At 42.1% G+C, this 19,391-nt stretch overlaps 1 protein-coding gene across 1 annotated transcript in view; it reads left to right on the forward strand.

Annotated features, from left to right (window-relative positions):
* Positions 1–19,391, forward strand: part of KIF5C (kinesin family member 5C) — a 172,612-nt gene that overhangs the window by 91,752 nt on the left and 61,469 nt on the right. Inside the window, exons 9-11 of the mRNA XM_059927129.1 lie at positions 735–839; positions 1,519–1,667; positions 17,280–17,428. Of these exons, the coding sequence (XP_059783112.1) occupies positions 735–839; positions 1,519–1,667; positions 17,280–17,428 (403 nt within the window). The remainder of the gene's footprint in view (positions 1–734; positions 840–1,518; positions 1,668–17,279; positions 17,429–19,391) is intronic.

The following is a 19,391-nucleotide window of genomic DNA, read 5'->3' on the forward strand; positions in this document are numbered from 1 at the left end:
TGAGTTCCCTTTTTTCTAGCATCTGTGAACTGCTTTCTACCTAGAGCAAATGCTGTAAACAGGAAATTACCAGTAATAACACAGCTGAGGAGGAATGGTGCATGGTCCCTCTAACTGCAGAGGAAAAAAGACAAATTCACTATGTAATATACATTTTCTTGCCTTACATGCCTTGTCGAGTATTTTTCCTTTTGGATGATTGTTCCTTTTTTTTTCTTGCTATGGGAATAAGTAGGGAAGGAGCAGAGAGTCCGGATAACCATCCCTACCACTTCTTGTCCTTTGCTTGAAGTTGGAGCTTGTAATCTACACTTTCCCAATAGTCCATTCACTGTGGCCGGGACCGTGTTTTCTCTTAATGCTTCCTGGGCCTAGAGACTGTGATTCAGTCTCGCAGGACCCCAGCCTTTCTGTAGTGACAGCACTTTTGGAGCCTGGTGTCCCTGGACAAATGTCCTCTGGGAAGCATCCGCAGCTCTACACTTGAGGCACTTCCACTGTTCCCCCTAAAACCTAATTGAGAGGAAAATGACAACAAGAGAGAACAAATCCCCAGCCTCAGGCACAAGGGAAGGTTTTATCACCGTGATTCTCACTTACTTTTATTTTCCCCTGCATTCCAGGAGGATTCACATCAGTCCCTTCCTCCCCGCTTGCCCTCCTGTGAATTGGAATTTTCTCCTCTGTGCTTTTGCTGTCCTGTGCAGCTCACTGTATTCTCTTCTCTCTGGTAGGTCAGCAAAACTGGTGCCGAGGGAGCTGTTCTCGACGAAGCTAAAAATATCAATAAGTCTTTGTCTGCTCTTGGAAATGTGATCTCTGCCTTGGCAGAAGGGACAGTAAGTGATCCTGTCTCCATCTCTTAAATGATATTATGAGAAGTTACCTTTTGGGTTCGTGTACTCTCTTTGCCACGCACCCCAGAGATTCATTTGTTTTTGTTCAGAAAGGGACAGGGGGAATCCTGGCTGTGGACGCCCTGCTTGCTGGGAAATCTAGCCCATTAAAATGTGTGAATGGTGATGCTAATTTCGTATGACCCGGGTGGTCCCAGAATGGGTATTCTAAACTTTGGCAAGATCCAAAGACCAGGCAACAGATTTTTTTTTTTTTTTTTTTTAATTTATTTATTTTTGGCTGTGTTGGGTCTTCGTTTCTGTGCAAGGGTTTTTTCCAGTTGCGGCGAGCGGGGGCCACTCTTCATCGCGGTGCGCGGGCCTCCCACTGTCGCGGCCTCTCCCGTTGCAGAGCACAGGCTCCAGACGCGCAGGCTCAGTAGTTGTGGCTAACGGGCCTAGCCGCTCCGCGGCATGTGGGATCTTCCCGGACCGGGGCACGAACCCGTGTCCCCTGCATTAGCAGGCGGATTCTCAACCACTGCGCCACCAGGGAAGCCCCCAGGCAACAGATTTTTATTTCACATGTTTCTAAGCCCAGTTCCCATCACTAACTTGCTTGCCTCTGTATTTTCTCTTTGAATGGGCTGTAACAGCCAATATTTTTTCTTTTCCTAAATAGAAAACACACGTGCCATACCGGGACAGCAAGATGACTCGGATTCTTCAGGACTCTCTGGGTGGGAACTGTAGAACCACCATCGTTATTTGCTGTTCTCCCTCCGTATTCAATGAAGCTGAGACCAAGTCAACGCTAATGTTTGGACAAAGGTGGGCGTGGCCTCTCGTAACCTATGCTCTGAGCTGGGTCTTAGGTGTCAGGAGCGAGTGGCGAGGGGCTAGGGTCAGAGAGGGAACAGAGTGAGGAGGCAAGCAGCCTGTTAGTAAATTGCATCTAGCAGGTGACCTGTAAACTTGAGGTATCATTTATTGAGGCCAAAGGAACAATTATGTTTTAGAATAATGGGTAGGAATATGCCTATCAAAGGTATGATGCTGAAAAAAACAACTCAAGCTTATTATAGATGTGATTGTTGGTTATGCAGTGGAGTGTTACTTTTGTTCGTCATGGAATTAAGTCTAACTCTCAGGTTCACAGGATTTCAAGTGTATATAACTCGACTGGTAACTACCAGCCTTGGTAGTATGATGAGTGGTACCACTACTACCAGTAACTACTTCAATATTTGGGATCCATTGCAAATTTGCTGATAGAATAACTGAAACTTAGGTGATTGTAGAGTAGTTGCATAAATATAAAAGGGTGGGGAGAAGAAATCCTGATACTCACCCTGGGGGTAGGAGATACAGCATGTATGCTGAGGAAAGGGGAGGATGGCAGCCCTCTTCTCACCTTCAAAAATGTCCGAAGGAGATTTCCTAGATGTCTGAGAATTTTACTAGGTAGGCAACAAGGACAGTCAGTAATCCTACAGCAACATTTGTGGGTATGGGTTACTTCATCCCTTCCTTTCTTTTTTTTTTTTTTAAAGGAAGGAGTCTTATTTTATTTTATTTTTTTAAAAATTAATTAATTGATTTTATTTTATTTTTGGCTGTGTTGGGTCTTCGTTTCTGTGCGAGGGCTTTCTCTACTTGCGGCGAGCGGGGGCCACTCTTCATCGCGGTGCGCGGGCCTCTCACTGTCACGGCCTCTCCCGTTGCAGAGCACAAGCTCCAGACGCGCAGGCTCAGTAGTTGTGGCTCACGGGCCTAGTTGCTCCGCGGCACGTGGGATCTTCCCAGACCAGGGCTCGAACCCGTGTCCCCTGCATTGGCAGGCACATTCTAAACCACTGCGCCACCAGGGAAGCCCCCATCCCTTCCTTTCTTGATCTTCAGTCGTGGTCTGTCAGTTTCAGGTGTTGAGCCCCATCCTCCCTGCATGGCTGCCTCAGGTGCTAGTTCCCAGAGTGCTGGGGTGCTGTGGCTTGGGGCAATCTGAGCATCTTCCATGCTCAATGGGCTGAGCCTGAACCTGGGGTTGGGAGTAGTGGATTCTACTGCTGTCATTCCCTTCAAACAACTGTGTGATCTTTAGACAAGTTACCAGTTCTCTGCGGGCTCCAGCTGCCTTATGCATGGAGCACTCCCCCTGCCTTCCTCCTGGGAGTGTGTTGTGTGGTTATGCCTGAGAAATCGTTTAAGATGCCTAGCGAAAGGCCAGATGGTGGTCGGCATTCTGAATGGGAGATTGTTACGGCTTGTTTAAACCGCATTAAACCCCAGTCATTTCCTGAACCCTCAACAGAACATAGAATTACCCAGTCATGGCACCTGTGGGATGTCTAAATAAATAATAATTACACTGAACGGTTGTAGAACTAATATATCTTTTAAATTAGATTTGGGTCCTTTACTTCCTCTCAGATCACTTCCTTGATTAGCAAAATGCTTAGGTCAATGGATTGCAGTAGGATAACACCTACTTTTTCTTAAGGGTCACGGAATACCTGTAAACCTGTATCTGTTTATGGGAAACATAGAGTACTGTGGTGATCATCCTGCCTGCCCCATCTCTCCTGGTTTCTTTTTTTTTTTTTTTTTCTCAAAGAACCAACTTTTAGTTTTATTGATCTTTGCTATTGTTTTCTTTGTTTCTATTTCATTTATTTCTGCTCTGATCTTTATGATTTCTTTCCTTCTGCTAACTTTGGGTTTTGTTTGCTCTTCTTTCTCTAGTTTCTTTAAGTGTAAGGTTAGATTGTTTACTTGAGCTTTTTCTTGTTTCTTTAGGTAGGCTTGTATAGCTATAAACTTCCCTCTTAGAACTGCTTTTGCTGCATCCCATAGGTTTTGGGTCGTCGTGTTTTCATTGTCATTTGTCTCTAGGTATTTTTTGATTTCCTCTTTGATTTCTTCAGTGATCTCTTGGTTATTTAGTAACGTATTGTTTAGCCTCCATGTGTTTGTCCTTTTTACGTTTTTTCCCTGTAATTCATTTCTAATCTCATAGCGTTGTGGTCAGAAAAGATGCTTGATATGATTTCAATTTTCTTAAATTTACTGAGGCTTGATTTGTGACCCAAGATGTGATCTATCTTGGAGAATGTTCCGTGCGCACTTGAGAAGAACGTGTAATCTGCTGTTTTTGGATGGAATGTCCGATATATATCAATTAAATCTATCTGGTCTATTGTGTCATTTAAAGCTTCTGTTTCCTTATTTATTTTCATTTTGGGTGATCTGTCCATTGGTGTAAGTGAGGTGTTAAAGTCCCCCACTATTATTGTGTTACTGTCGATTTCCTCTTTTATAGCTGTTAGCAGTTGCCTTATGTATTGAGGTGCTCCTATGTTGGGTGCATATATATTTATAATTGTTATATCTTCTTCTTGGATTGATCCCTGGATCATTATGTAGTGTCCTTCCTTGTCTCTTGTAACATTCTTTAATTTAAAGTCTATTTTATCTGATATGAGTATAGCTACTCCAGCTTTCTTTTGATTTCCATTTGCATGGAATATCTTTTTCCATCCCATCACTTTCAGTCTGTATGTGTCCCTAGGTCTAAAGTGGGTCTCTTGTAGACAGCATATATATGGGTCTTGTTTTTGTATCCATTCAGCCAGTCTATGTCTTTTGGTTGGGGCATTTAATCCATTCACGTTTAAGGTAATTATCGATATGTATGTTCCTATGACCATTTTCTTAATTGTTTTGTGTTTGTTTTTGTAGGTCCTTTTCTTCTCTTGTGTTTCCCACTTAGAGAAGTTCCTTTAGCATTTGTTGTAGAGCTGGTTTGGTGGTGCTGAATTCTCTTAGCTTTTGCTTGTCTGTAAAGCTTTTGATTTCTCCATCAAATCTAAATGAGATCCTTGCCGGGTAGAGTAATCTTGGTTGTAGGTTCTTCCCTTTCATCACTTTAAGTATATCATGCCACTCCCTTCTGGCTTGCAGAGTTTCTGCTGAGAAATCAGCTGTTAACCTTATGGGAGTTCCCTTGTATGTTATTTGTCGTTTTTCCCTTGCTGCTTTCAATAATTTTTCTTTGTCTTTAATTTTTGCCACTTTGATTACTATGTGTCTCGGCGTGTTTCTCCTTGGGTTTATCCTGTATGGGACTCTCTGCGCTTCCTGGACTTGGGTGGCTATTTCCTTTCCCATGTTAGGGAAGTTTTCGACTATAATCTCTTCAAATATTTTCTCTGGTCCTTTCTCTCTCTCTTCTCCTTCTGGGACCCCTATAATGCGAATGTTGTTGCGTTTAATGTTATCCCAGAGGTCTCTGAGGCTGTCTTCATTTCTTTTCATTCTTTTTTCTTTAGTCTGTTCCGCAGCAGTGAATTCCATCATTCTGTCTTCCAGGTCACTTATCCGTTCTTCTGCCTCAGTTATTCTGCTATTGATTCCTTCTAGTGTAGTTTTCATTTCAGTTATTGTATTGGTCATCTCTGTTTGTTTGTTCTTTAATTCTTCTAGGTCTTTGTTAATCATTTCTTGCATCTTCTCAATCTTTGCCTCCATTCTTATTCCAAGGTCCTGGATCATCTTCACTATCATTATTCTGAATTCTTTTTCTGGAAGGTTGCCTATCTCCACTTCATTTAGTTGTTTTTCTGGGGTTTTTTCTTGTTCCTTCATCTGGTACATAGCCCTCTGCCTTTTCATCTTCTCTATCTTTCTGTAACTGTCTCTCCTGGTTTCTTAAACTTGAGCTTTAACAGTTTCCTCTGAAGACATGTTTGAGGAAACCAGCACTGAATGCGTTTATAAAGGGAACATCTCTTAAAAAAAATTCTCATCCACAAAGCAAAGATAATCTGAATCTTTGCAAGCCAGAGTCTTCCTGGGGCATGGGCTCTGTCTCAAGGCTGCTGCTGTTCGTAGGCATTTGCAACTGTCTATAGGAAGAGATTTAGGTATAAGTCTGAATGATGATTTTCTTTCTTCTGATCTCAGTGAAGCCATCATCAGTATCATCATCACTAGCACTTTTTTAAAGGAACTAGTGTGTGCCAGGCATGTCAAAATCCTCATAGAAATTCTGTCGGGTAGGCATCTCTCCCCTTTGTGCAGAGGATGAAATTGAGGCTTTGGCTCCAAGCCATTAGGTCCTGCCCCTGAGACCACACAGCCAGTAAATAACTAAATGTGCAGGATGTTATAGGGCCGAGACTATATCATTTGACCCACAACCTCTTCCATGTGGGCTGCTTGATTGGGGACCTTGATGAGCACAGCCCTCTGGGGTCAGTTACTCCAGCTTTGAAGCTAAGCTCTGCTTCTCACCCATTTTTTTCTCTCATTTCCTTCTCTTGGAGCCTGAATCTCCTTGCCTATAGGAAGAAATATAATAACACCTACTTCTGATAATTATTGGGAGGATAAAATGAGTTGCTTCAGTTTTTATGTAGCACAAGGTCTGGCACAGAATAAGGTGTCCAGAGATTGCAAGTTCCCCCTTTCCTCCATCTTTCAACAGGCTTGGGAAAGTCATGGTCATGCATGGGACTGGACTGAACGTGACATAATGTACAAGGATATGGGTGTAATATAAGAATCAGGACTGAATGAAGTAGGAGTAGAATTAAATTTCTGGAATGAATGATTAAAGAAATCCTGCTGAAGAAGACCTAAATAGACATTTCTCCAAAGAAGATATACAGATGGCCAACAAACACATGAAAGGATGCTCAAATCACTAATCATTAGAGAAATGCAAATCAAAACTACAATGAGGTATCACCTCACACCGGTCAGAATGGCCATCATCAAAAAATCTACAAACAATAAATGCTAGAGAGGGTGTGGAGAAAGGGAACCCTCTTGCACTGTTGGTGGGAATGTAAATTGATACAGCCACTATGGAGAACAGTATGGAGGTTCCTTAAAAAACTAAAAATAGAACAACCATACGACCCAGCAATCCCGCTACTGGGCATATATCCTGAGAAAACCATAATTCAAAAAGAGTCATGTACCACAATGTTCATTGCAGCACTGTTTACAATAGCCAGGGCGTGGAAGTAACCTAAGTGTCCATCGACAGATGAATGGAGAAAAATGATGTGGCACATATATACAATGAAAGAAATGAAACTGAGTTATTTGTAGTGAGGTGGATGGACCTAGAGTCTGTCTTACAGACTGAAGTAAGTCAGAAAGAGAAAAATAAATACCATATACTAACACATATATATGGAATCTAAAAAAAAAAAAAAAAAAAAAAAGGTTCTAATGAACCTAGGGGCAGGACAGGAATAAAGACACAGATGTAGAGAATGTAAAATAGATAGCTAGTGGGAAGCAGCCGCATAGCACAGGGAGATCAGCTTGGTGCTTTGTGACCACCACTTTGTTATACAGCAGAAACTAACACAACATTGTAAAGCAATTATACTCCAATAAAGATGTTAAAAAAAAATAAAAATAAAAAAACCCTCGGACTTCCCTGGTGGTCCAGTGGGTAAGACTCTGTGCTCCCAATGCAGGGGGCCCAGGTTCCATCCCTGGTCAGGGAACTAGATCCCGCATGCTGCAACTAAGAGTCCGCAATGCACAACTGAGACCCGGCGCAGCCAAAATAAATAAATAAATAAAATAAATATTAAAAAAAAAAAAAAGACCCTTAGTATGCATACTAAAAAAAAAAAAAAAGAAATCCTGCTGATAATTTAGGATTCCAGGAAATAAATAGTATGTCAATTATATTTTCAAATGAAATAGGTTGGTCTATATTCTTTAGTCAGAGTCATCTGGATCCTAGGCTCCATGAGGACAAGGAGTAGTTTATTACCAGCCTCAGTTGTCCCAACAAGCACCTAGGACAACTAGGACACAGTAGGTGGTCAACAGACAAATGTTATCAAAATGAATGAGCAGATGAACCTAATGCTTATTATGTAGGAATCCCTAGAACATTAGAGCGGTTGCTGAACTATGACACCATTATGTCCAGAAATTTGGTTGGGTTTAGATCTGGTTTGTTTTCCTGCCTTTCATTAGAATTGTGTGAAATTTTGTTCCCTTTCCTCCACCTTCGAGTTAGTTAATGGATTCTTCAAAGACATCTAACTTCTCTGTGGGATCAGTACCCGCTTTATTGTTAACTACACACATTGAACCCAATTACACGCAGACATGAGTCTGAACATCAGATTAGACATGGTATCTGATAGCTAATGAGATTAAGCACTATGAACTCAGAAAAGACTGCCGGGCATCTCCCAAATTCAGTGTAACGAGTGTTCATGATATTCTTGTTGCAGGGGTGGCCAAACCTAAGGGCAGCATGAAGTTCCTTAGTTCTTGCCACGTGGTTCTTTCAAGGACATGAAGAAAGTCCATGTTTGTTGCTAGGCTATACTGTATTGATGTTCTGAATAAAACAGTAGTAGGTTCTTTGAAGCAGTAGAAACATGACAGAGTGTACAGATGCCTGAGGGCAGCAGAGAGTCAAAAAGCCGTCCTCTGTCAGGAAGCTGAACACTTCCTGCTTTAAAGGATGGGAACTCAAATTAGAGCAGTTTCACTAATTTTTCTTTTTCATCTGGCGCCCAGAGTTTCATTTTTTAGTCTTTAATTACTCTTCCAAAGTACTTTTTTTTTTTTTTTTTAATGAAGTGCTGTCAGGCATACTGAAACCTTCGGAGGAAAAGTAATGCGTTCTTTTTTTTTTTTTCCTTAATAAATTTATTTATTTATTTATTTATTTGCTGCATTGGGTCTTCATCGCTGTGCTCAGGCTTTCTCTAGTTGTGGTGAGCAGGGGTTACTCTTTGTTGCGGTGCACGGGCTGCTCATTGCAGTGGTGTCTCTTGTTGCGGAGCACGGGCTCTAGGCACGTGGGCTTCAGTAGTTGTGGCACACGGGCTCAGTAGCTGTGGCTCGCGGGCTCTAGAGCACAGGCTCAGTAGTCGTGGCGCACGGGCTTAGTTGCTTCGCAGCATGTGGGATCTTCCCGGACCAGGGCTTGAACCTGCATTGGCAGGCGGATTCTTAACCACTGCGAAACCAGGGAAGTCCCCAAAGTGCTTTTATAGCACTATTCAAAAAGGTTATTTTTACGTTTTAGAAGTATGAAAATCACCCAGTTATCAATTATCAAATCACCCAGTCATGGAAGCCTATTTAACGTACCTTGATTTGTGATGGGAATGAGGGAAAGGTGAGTCCCCAGGGGGCAGACCAATCAGTTTAGAAAAAGCCTGAATCAGCACATTGTTGACACCAAGAGTTTGATTGATCCAGCATGAATAATTCAAAGGCTTTATTTATATGTTAAAGGTGAAAGGAGAATGGATAGTTTAGGAAAAGTAATATTCTTTTTTCTTTTTCTGATATGCACTTTTTGAAAAAAAAAATTGTTTCATTTCACGCTCGGTTTAATGGCAGCTGGATTAGGCAGAGCCTGAGTGGTGTGTGTGCAAAATGCATGTCCCCAGAGCATAAGAACAAGTTCCCTGCAGGACTAGAGCAAGCACTTTGGCCAAGGGAGATGCTTGGCTGCAGGTTTGACAGGGGATGGAGAAAGCATCAAATCTCCCCCTGTTGGAGGGCCTGTTGCCAAACACCAATAGGGTTAATTTTTGCTCTTGGAGGAGGAAACACTGTGGACCACAGTTAGTTTAACCAGATGCCAAATCTTTATCCAAGCTGGTCATTTCTTAATGTTTCTCTGGAGATTAGAATTTTTCAAACAACAAAATTTAAAGCTTTTAATTTCTCCTTCCCTACATCCCCGACTCATGAGCAGGGAAATGGCCTTACCAGGAAATGGGAAGGTGCTTTGCGGCAGTCATGTGTCCAGAAGAAGGTTAGGTGTTTTAGATGGGAACTATGACCCAGAGCAGATTAGAAGGTGTGATGGTTTTATGTGTTAACTTGACTAGGCTGTAGTAGCCAATTATTTAATCAAACACTAACCTAGGTGTTGCTATGAATTTTTTGTGTGGATGTGGTTACCATCTACCATCAGTTGACTTTAAGTAAAGCACATTACCCTCCATAATACAGGTGAGCCTCATCCAATCAGATGAAGGCGTTAAGAGCAAAAACTGAGGTTTTCTGGAGAAGAAATTCTGCCTCAAAACTGTAGCATCGATTTCTGCCTGAGTTTCCAGTGAGCCAATTTCAATACATAGGTAGATAGATAGATATCCTCTCTGATATATAAGATATCAGATATATAAGATCATTGTCTCTCTCTCTCTCTCTCTCCTGTTGGTTCTGTTTCTCTGGAGAACCCTGACTGATAGAGAGGGGTGCTCAGCTACCCTCTTCCACCCCACAATGGGAGGATCTCAGTCTCTTTGTCTCTCTCTCACGCACACCATTCACCATGTGGAATCATACATTACAGATTTATTCTATGCATTGAAGGTGTGGGTTTGTCTAGAGCTCCTTGTTCAAATGCCAGTACTATCCTGGAGAGGGAAAGAAAATGCTGAAAACAAGAGATAGGAAGGTACCAAGAACAAACATCTTCCTAGCTGTTCTGGGGGAGGCCGAGGTAATTTGAAGAAACTCCAACAGTATGTAGTTTCTATATCATTTAGAACTGATCTTGGCCAGAAAGTACAAATATAGGCAATTATTCAGGAAATAGATGGGGATGGGATTTAACAGGACATAGAGTGATGTGAGCCAGTGGTTCTACGACTTCCCCTCTTCAACAAGGGTTTGATTCAAGTGCCAAATAATGGTGTCATCACATATGGGGGCTTAATGAAGGTGGTAGAAATGCACATGATCAGTAATCTTGGAAGCCTGGGCATGTGGTTCTGAACAAGTAATCTGCAAGTTCAGTGACAGAGTAAGTGAGAGGTGCTGAGGAGAACATAACAGAACACACGAGGACAGAGGACAGAGTCTTCCTCTTTCCATCCTTCAGTGGCATATGTCAGTGTGTCCTTTTCTGACGTAACTGTCTTTGTACGGAGATCTAGGTGGAATACGTACTGCGGCCTCTGCTCTCTGTCTGCTGTGCTTGGTCTGCCTTCTCCAAAAATGGTTAACATTCATTAGCTTTGAGATCTTTTAAAAACCGGATCCTGGTTCCCTCCCTATGGGGAGAAGAGATATTATATCTGGTGCAGGCCTAGATCATATTATTTAAGTGGTGCTTAACTCTCTAAAGCAAGCTGAAGCAAAGAAAAACTGCAGAACAGATACCCTGATCATTGTACCTTTAAGATTTGGCTCATTCCTGCTAAGTAGGTCTTGCTATTAAGTTGTAAACCTAATATTAATTAAGGTTCTTCCCCTAACTAGCCTTTGGTTAGGATTTTGCTCAGTGTCTGCTATGGTCATAGCTTGTGGAACAGGCATTTATTTCTGTATACAGCTTAGGGGATCTGGTTGAAAAACCAAACTGAGGATCTTTGAAAGTGAAGACCCAAGATACTTCTGTGCTCCTTTGTGAGTGATGAGGTCACACTGGATTAATCATATGTTAGCACAGTGAAATTGACCCATAAAGATGATGAATGAGCAGTAAATTCATGGCTATGGTAAGACTCCCATTATTGGGTTTTTTTTCCTGTATCAAGGAGGTGATGTCCCAAACTATAGGGCTGGGTGGTATTGCTATTGCTATATAGCTTCAGCTAGAAAAAATGATAAAACCTGCCTTAAGAGCATTTCTTAATTTCTGCTATCCCATCAGTTTTATGTTTCCTTGTTAGCTCCCTGAAATTCTTTTGGAAACCAGGCTGAGCAGGAAATGCTCATGGGTCCTGGCACTGTGTCCTGAGTGCCCAGGATCCATGTCGTTTCACTGTGTTTGAACAGAGGGTCCAGATGTAACACTGCTTAGCGTGATTGACAGCTAGCACGTATGTGGAAAATGCCAAAATAAAAGAGCAAAGAGTATGAGAGCTGGAAGACACTTGGACATGCTCTACAGTGAACAAGGCAAAAACAAAACAAAACAAAAAACTCATCAGACCACTAGCTAATCCACACTGGCGGTAAAATTAGATAGAACCTAATCATTAGGCCCTTTTACTCTGTAGGTTTTCCTAAAGTTCATGGTAAGAAGCAAAAAGAGATTATAGATGTTCAACATGCTTTTATTCTAGGTCTCTTGTGGGAGCAAGGGACCAAGACACTCTTTATTCCATTTTGCAAGGTTGGTTTCAACCTCCTAGATAGGGGAATATTTGTTCTATTAAAAAGAAATAACTCCAGGCACAGAAGTTCAGTATCTCTCTTAGTAACTCTTGTTTCTTCCACAATCTAGAAATTCTTGTATCTGACTTGATTTCTTTCCACATCAGTTATTTTTCTTAACTTATTTTTGTTGAATATAACATACATATAGTAAAATACATTTAAGTATGCAACTCGGTAAAAATTTAAATATACATGTATATTCACATGTAACCACCACCTGGCGTCTTAGAAGCCTTTCTTTGAACCCTCCCAGTCAGTACCCAACTCTCAAGGGTAAGTGTCATCCTGACTTCTGTCAACTTAGATTACTGTTTGCTGTCTTTGAACTTGATACAAATAAAGACATGCAGTATTATTTTGTATCTGGCTTCTTTTATGCAACATTGTATCTTTGAAGTACACTACATTGTTAGGTGTAGGAGTAGTTTAGTTTTCATAGTTATATACTATTTTGTTGTATGAATATAACATGTATGTATCCATTCTACTGTTGATGGTTATTTGGATTGTTTTCATCTTGTGGCTATTATAAATGAAGTTGCTATGACATTGGTTGTCATGTCTTTAGGTGAACATATGTCCTCATTTCTGTCGGTTATATACCTATGAGTGGAATTGCTAGCTCAGAGGATATAAGATATTTAGTTTTAATAGATAGTACCAAAGAGTTTTCTAAAATGATTAGAATAGCTTATACTCCCTCTAGTAGCAATTGATTATTATAGTCACTGCACATCCTCACCAACACTTGATATTATCAGTTTAAATATTTTTAACCATCCTATTGGGTGTGTAAAAGTATCTTATTGTCATTTTATTTTGCATTTCCCTGAAGGCTAATGTTGTTCGGCACCCTTTGTGGGTGGTATTTATTGGCACTTCTTTTGTGAAGTTCCTATTCAGATCTTTGCCCAGTGTTTTCACCGGTTGTCTACTTTTTTCTGATTGATTTATAGGGATTATTCTGGATAAGTCCTTTGGCACATATATGGATTGTTTATATCTTCTCTCACTTTGCAGCTTATGTTTTAATTCTTTTAATGGTGACTTTTAATGAAGAGAGGGTTTTAAATTTTTATGAAGTCAAATTTATCTTTTCTTTCTATTCTATTTAAGAAATTAATCTTTGCCTACCCCAAGGTCTTAAAGATACTCTCCTGTTTTCTTCTAGCAGCTTTATTGTTTTACCTTTCACGCTTATGCATATGATTCATCTGTAATAGAATTTTTTATATGTTATTGGGGGAGTCGATAAAGATCATCACCTCCACCCCCGTCCCAGCACCGTGTACTGAAAGGACCATCCCTTCCCTCTGTGATATATGTGCACCTTTGTTGTAAATCAAATGGCTACATAGCCGAGTGTCCGTCTCTGGATAATCTATTCTGTTTCTATTCTAAAGTTTCTGGACTATTTAATCAGTTTTAATTACTGTGGCTTTATAATGTGTTGATATTCCATCCTCTAGCTTTGTCCTTCAAAACTGTCTTTGCTATTCTTGGCCCTCTTTATTTTTATTATAAATCTTAGAATCAGGTTGTCAATTTCTATAGACACATGCAAAACTCCTGAGATTTTATTTCAGATTATTTTAAATCTGTCGAGCACTTTTGGGATAATTAATCTCTCTCCCAGTCAGTGTTAGCTGATTTCTTCATGTTCTACCTTTAGTGGATGGAGAGGCATGATGTTTCTGCCTCATTTGGGACTGAGTGGAGTCTGTCTAGGACAGCAGCAGGAGACATGGTTTCCCACCATTGTTCTCAGTTCCAAATGGGAGTTGGGTTGTATATCTTCCATCTGCTCCTCCGGATTGCTTCTGTACCATCTCTGCTCTGCTCTGTGCCCTGGGACAGTGACCAGTCTGGACAACTACAATGGGCTCCCTTGCCTCTGGCTCCCGGTTAGGTTCCACCAATGGGGAAGGAACATGGGCAGGCAGTCATAAGGAGAGAAGAGAGTGAGGTCAGGGTATTAACTTCTTGACTCCTTCCCTGAAGGGTCACTTTGGGTTGGCTGTGTTCCTAGACCAAAGGCTGTTACAGCTTCTACTGGGAAGCCTTCTTTTTTTTAAGGGTTAAAAAATTTTTTTAATGTGTTCTTTTTTTTAAAAATTGAAGTATTGTTGATGTACAATATTATATAATTACAGGTGTACAATACAGTGATTCACAATTTTTAAAGGCTATACGCCATTTATAGTTATTATAAAATATGGGCTATATTCCCTGTGCTATACAATATATCCTTGTAGCTTATTTATTTTATGCATTGTGGTTTGTACCTCTTAATCCCCTACCCCTATCTTGCCCCTCCCTGCTTCCCTCTACCCACTGGTAACCACTAGTTCGTTCTCTGTATCTGTGAGTATGGACAGCCTTCTTCTTATAACTCTCTCCCTCTGGGACCCCTTTAGCCTAAGGGTGGTAACGGCACCCCCATCACTAATGTGGGGTACCCATTATCCCTTGTTATTTCCCATCACCCTTCCCATACCTTTTTTAAACTCTTCCCAATTTGAGTAGACTATCTCTTGCCAAGACTCAGATTACTACAGAAGTGGGAGAAAAAGAATTTTCTCAACAACTTAAAAGAACTTTGAGAATGAGGTTCAGCTATACGAGGGATAACCTTGTTGGGTCCGCTCACAAAATTGGACTTCTGGCTAAACCTGCCTGAGCATAGCATAAAGGCTCTACTCTTCTCTTTCTAGTATCACTGGAAATCAAGAGACTCTTTATGATGTAAAAAGTAAGATTAGTAGCCTTGGACTTCCCTGGTTGCGCAGTGGTTAAGAATCTGCCTGCCAACGCAGGGGACACAGGCTCGAGCCCTGGTCCAGGAAGATCCCACATGCCGCGGAGCAACTAAGCCCGTGCGCCACAACTACTGAGCCTGCGCTCTAGATCCTGCAAGCCACAACTACTGAGCCCGCGTGCCGCAACTACTGAAGCCCGCGCACCTGGATCCTATGCTCCACAACAAGAGAAGCCACCGCAGTGAGAAGCCTGTGCACCTCAACGAAGAGTAACCCCTGCTCGCCACGGCTAGAGAAAGCCCGTGTGCAGCAACGAGGACCCAACGCAGAAATAAAGGGAGGGAGGAAGGAAGGAAGGAAGGAAGAAATCATGTAAAAAAAAAAGATTAGTAGCCTCAAAGTATACCCTTAAATGTCCACAAGCATTTCAGCCATAGATTACTGTTCACTTTCTTACTAAACTAAGTTGATAATGGATGCTGCAGTGTCTGTGCTTGTATCTGAGAAACACCCACGACACTGCCTGAGGATGTTAGAAGGTGAGGTGAAAGTGTCAAATTGGCATAAACTTTAAAGTAGCAATAAGATTGCTGTTATTTGAAAAATTAGAGTTGAAGCACTTCTGGGGACAGCAGCCTTAAGCTACAGTGAGTGAGGGAGTATTACGCTGAAATGATTACATTGAAATCATTTAACTCCTCTTTTGACAGTTGGGTTATTTAGTTGTCTGCTTTAGGAATTAATTTTTGGAATGACGTCTGCAGCACTGGTGAGGACTGCTGAATTTCTTTCACTGAAATGGAAATCATGTCCAAAATGTCATTTCATGACAACAGTAATTAACCCGAATCACACATCAGATAGTGCCGGCAAATGTGACAGGACAAGAACGGGTGGGAGTTTAAAATGAAAAAGTCAATAGCAAATAAAACAGGATATCACATATTTTTAAATGAAGTTTTTACCTCTTCAGAAGTATGCAATAAGTGGAATTCTGCCATCATCAATTTACTTTTTTTTTTTTTTAACATCTTAACATCTTTATTGGAGTATAATTGCTTTACAATGGTGTGTTAGTTTCTGCTTTATAACAAAGTGAATCAGTTATACATATACATTTGTCCCCATACCTCTTCCCTCTTGCATCTCCCTCCGTCAATTTACTTTTTAATTGGACAAGTCTGCTTATGTGTTCATTTCTGTGCATAAGTCAGTGAATCATGTATTTGGTTTTCATTAGCGGCTGGAGCTCCCAGTGCCTTAGCTCTCACCTCTTGCTCCCTTGAGTTACTGTCCAAAAATCCACTGTGGCATCACACTGCCCCCCCGGCCATCCATCCTAGGAGGCCACTCCATCTCTTATACCCCAGGTGGCAAAATGGTGGCCATTAGACATGTTTGTTTGTCCCACACATCATTCTGAAGAATTGTCTTAAACTGGGAGATACAAATAAAAATCTTAATTTCTGACTTTTCTTGAGAAAAGTGGGCCCTCCACTCGTACTTGGTGACAGTGCCTGGGTGGTGGGGAAGGATGTGCCCGGCAGGGAGCCATGGTCTCACCTGGCCAGGCTGAGTTCGTAAAGTGACCCACCTGTCTCGGGTGTCATGTGTTGACATGTGTTAAACACATCAGGGATGATTCTAGGTACCAAATGTGAGTAAGAGAAACAGCTGATTTGTCTGTATATTTATTGGTATGAGAAACTGTAAGCTCCAAGGCCAGAGACCTTGTCTCGTTTGTCTTGGTATATCCCCAGTGTTTCATAGTTAATTGAATTGAAAGGAAGCTCTACTTGGGCAGATGAATCTGGCAGTGGTATGTAAGATGCTTAAAGGAGGATGCTGAATGTTTGAAAAAGGCTATAACCATAAGTTGTTACTGAGAACATAGACCAAGGTGGTGGCAGAGGGAATAGAGAAAGACCCCAAGAGATAATTTGAATGAAAATCCTGGGACTTCCCTGGTGGCACAGTGGTTAAGAATCCGCCTGCCAATGCAGGGGACACAGGTTCGAGCCCTGGTCCGGGAAGATCCCACATGCCACGGAGCAACTAAGCCTGTGCGCCACAACTACTGAGCCCACGCACCTAGAGCCCATGCTCCTCAACAAGAGAAGCCACCGCAATGAGAAGCCCATGCACCACAGCGAAGAGTAGCCCCCGCTCGCCACAACTAGAGAAAGCCTGTGCACAGCAACGAAGAACCAATGTAGCCATAAATAAATAAATAAATTCATTAAAAAAAAAGAAAGAAAATCCCACTGGATCTAGAGACTGGCAGGAAGTAAAGGAGAAATAAAAACGGAAAGGTGAGTTTAGAGCCTTAGGAATAGTGGTGCCATTAATACAGCTAGGAGGGTGATAGGTAGAAGTTCCAGGATCCCTCCTGCTCCCCAAGTCCCAATCTTCTGGCGTGAAAGGAATTTGAGGCTTCATTATATTCATGATTTAGCGAATGCTAGTAGCTATGGTCAGAATTTTTCCCTTATGTTTTTCACCCCAGGGCTAAGACCATCAAGAATACAGTCTCTGTGAACCTGGAGCTGACAGCAGAAGAATGGAAGAAGAAATATGAAAAAGAGAAAGAGAAAAACAAGACTTTGAAGAATGTTCTCCAGCATCTGGAGATGGAGCTAAACAGGTGGAGAAATGGTAAGGAAGAATGAGAGGAAGAATGAGGCATGAGCGTGTGCTTTTTTCCCCCTACAACTGTTGGCATCCTGGGGCACTTGGGAAAGAGTGGATGATGGTGGAGCTTGGTCCTGCCTTGCAACCACCCATGTGAACAAGCAGATGTTGTCTTATTCCCTAGCACTGATCCCCGCCCCCACCCCATCACTTGGCTGACGTACATTCTTTTTTTTTTGACCCAAACACCCCGATGGCTTTCGGGGGAAGGGTTTTTAAAATTTTTAAAATTTTTAAAATTTATTTTTTGGCTGCATTGGGTCTTCATTGCTGCCCACGGACTTTCTCTAGTTGCGGTGAGCGGGGGCTACTCTTCGTTGCGGTGCGCGGGCTGCTAGTTGCGGTGGCTTCTGTTGTTGCAGAGCACGGGCTCTAGAGTGCAGGCTTCAGTAGTTGTGGTGCACAGGCTTAGTTGCTCCGCGGCATGTGGGACCTTCCCGGGCCAGGGCTCGAACCCGTGTCCCCTGCATTGGCAGGCGGATTCTTAACCACTGCACCACCAGGGAAGCCCCTGACATACATTCTTAGTGTGGGCAAGTGACTGTTTACAAGGTTCCCTTAATCTATTTGCAATGAGATGCGCCTCTATCTATTACTGTAATTCACTCCCTGGTAGCCATATTTGAGGTTTAGAGGGCAGTGCCCAAGACTTTGGGGGCTCTGATTGCTTTTGATTAAATGAAAAATATCATTCTCTCCTATGTGAGTCTTATAATCGATTTGGGGTTAAAAGTCACCGCTGGCAAATATTTGCATTTTTATTTGCCCAATTCATCTTCATGCTCTGCTTCTTCAGAGCCAGAAATAGAGGATTCCTGAAGAAACTCTGTCCTAAAATGGAGCCTTAAAGGCTTGTTTCGTGACTCATTTTTCTTTTTCCCTGAAACATTCTCTTTGGTTTGTTCTGCTCAAAGAAAACATCTCAGAGGGCTGACATGCAGTGGTGGGTGGGTTGTGGGCGAGGTGCTGAAGAAGGGTTTCCAGATCCAGGCTCGGACAGATTATTTTAATGGTTTTCACTTGGTGACAGAGGTTAGAAGGTAGAAGTCCCCCTTTTGTTTTTCACTGAAACAAGGCAGCTTGGTGTGTGTGTAGGGGAATAGTGGATAGTTGGAGGTTGTTCTTCAGATTCTCTGCTGCCGCGTTTGGTACTTATTTCAGGTGCTGCATCAGATCTCAGTCTTGGGTAAGTGCAGGAGCCTAGGGGCGGCTGTGCAGGTTTGGCAGGTAATCTGCCTGCTTATAACTGCAGAGTTAGCAGCAGATCGTCTTGTGATTATATGTTTGCCACTGTTTTTGCTAGGAAGGGTGGGGTGTCCATGAGCTACTGTTCAATTGAAAAAACAATTACGTGGCCAACCAGGATTCAAGAGAGGTTCAAGAAATGACCTAGTAGCCTAAATAACACAATTCTTTTCTTTGGGGGAGATTTTCTAGCTGCACAAGTGTTTTGAAAGCTGCCAGAATTATTGAATAATTCAGCACCTGCGGCTGGTGGACGATTCCTTGCAATTTGGCAGGAGTAGGAGAGTGGGGAGGAGTGCTTGGCAAGGCAGGGAGTGGCTGTATGAAATTTTGTTCTATTTCTGGGATTCTCTTGGGTCACTTCTCTGCTGGGCAACTGGAACATTCAGTAAAGCCTTTTGACAAGGGGAGGGGGAACTGGCCTTAGAAACACTGTGGTGTGGGCAACTAACCTTGTTTTTTTCTTTTCTTTCCTGTCCTTTGCCAAGCTCCAACCCTCCAGTTCTCCATCCCTCAGTCAGCTGTCCTCTGGGGTCTGCCCACTGCCCTGTTTGCCTAACTCACGCTCATGCCTTGGCATCTCTTTTGGGCACTCTCCCCTGCTCTTGGACTGTTCACTTGGCGTCATTTTAATTCTTTGTCCCACCTTGCAGATCCACTCAGAAATTTACTGTTTTCCATG

Source organism: Balaenoptera ricei, chromosome 7 (genome assembly GCF_028023285.1).
Source record: "Balaenoptera ricei isolate mBalRic1 chromosome 7, mBalRic1.hap2, whole genome shotgun sequence".
NCBI lineage: Eukaryota > Metazoa > Chordata > Mammalia > Artiodactyla > Balaenopteridae > Balaenoptera > Balaenoptera ricei.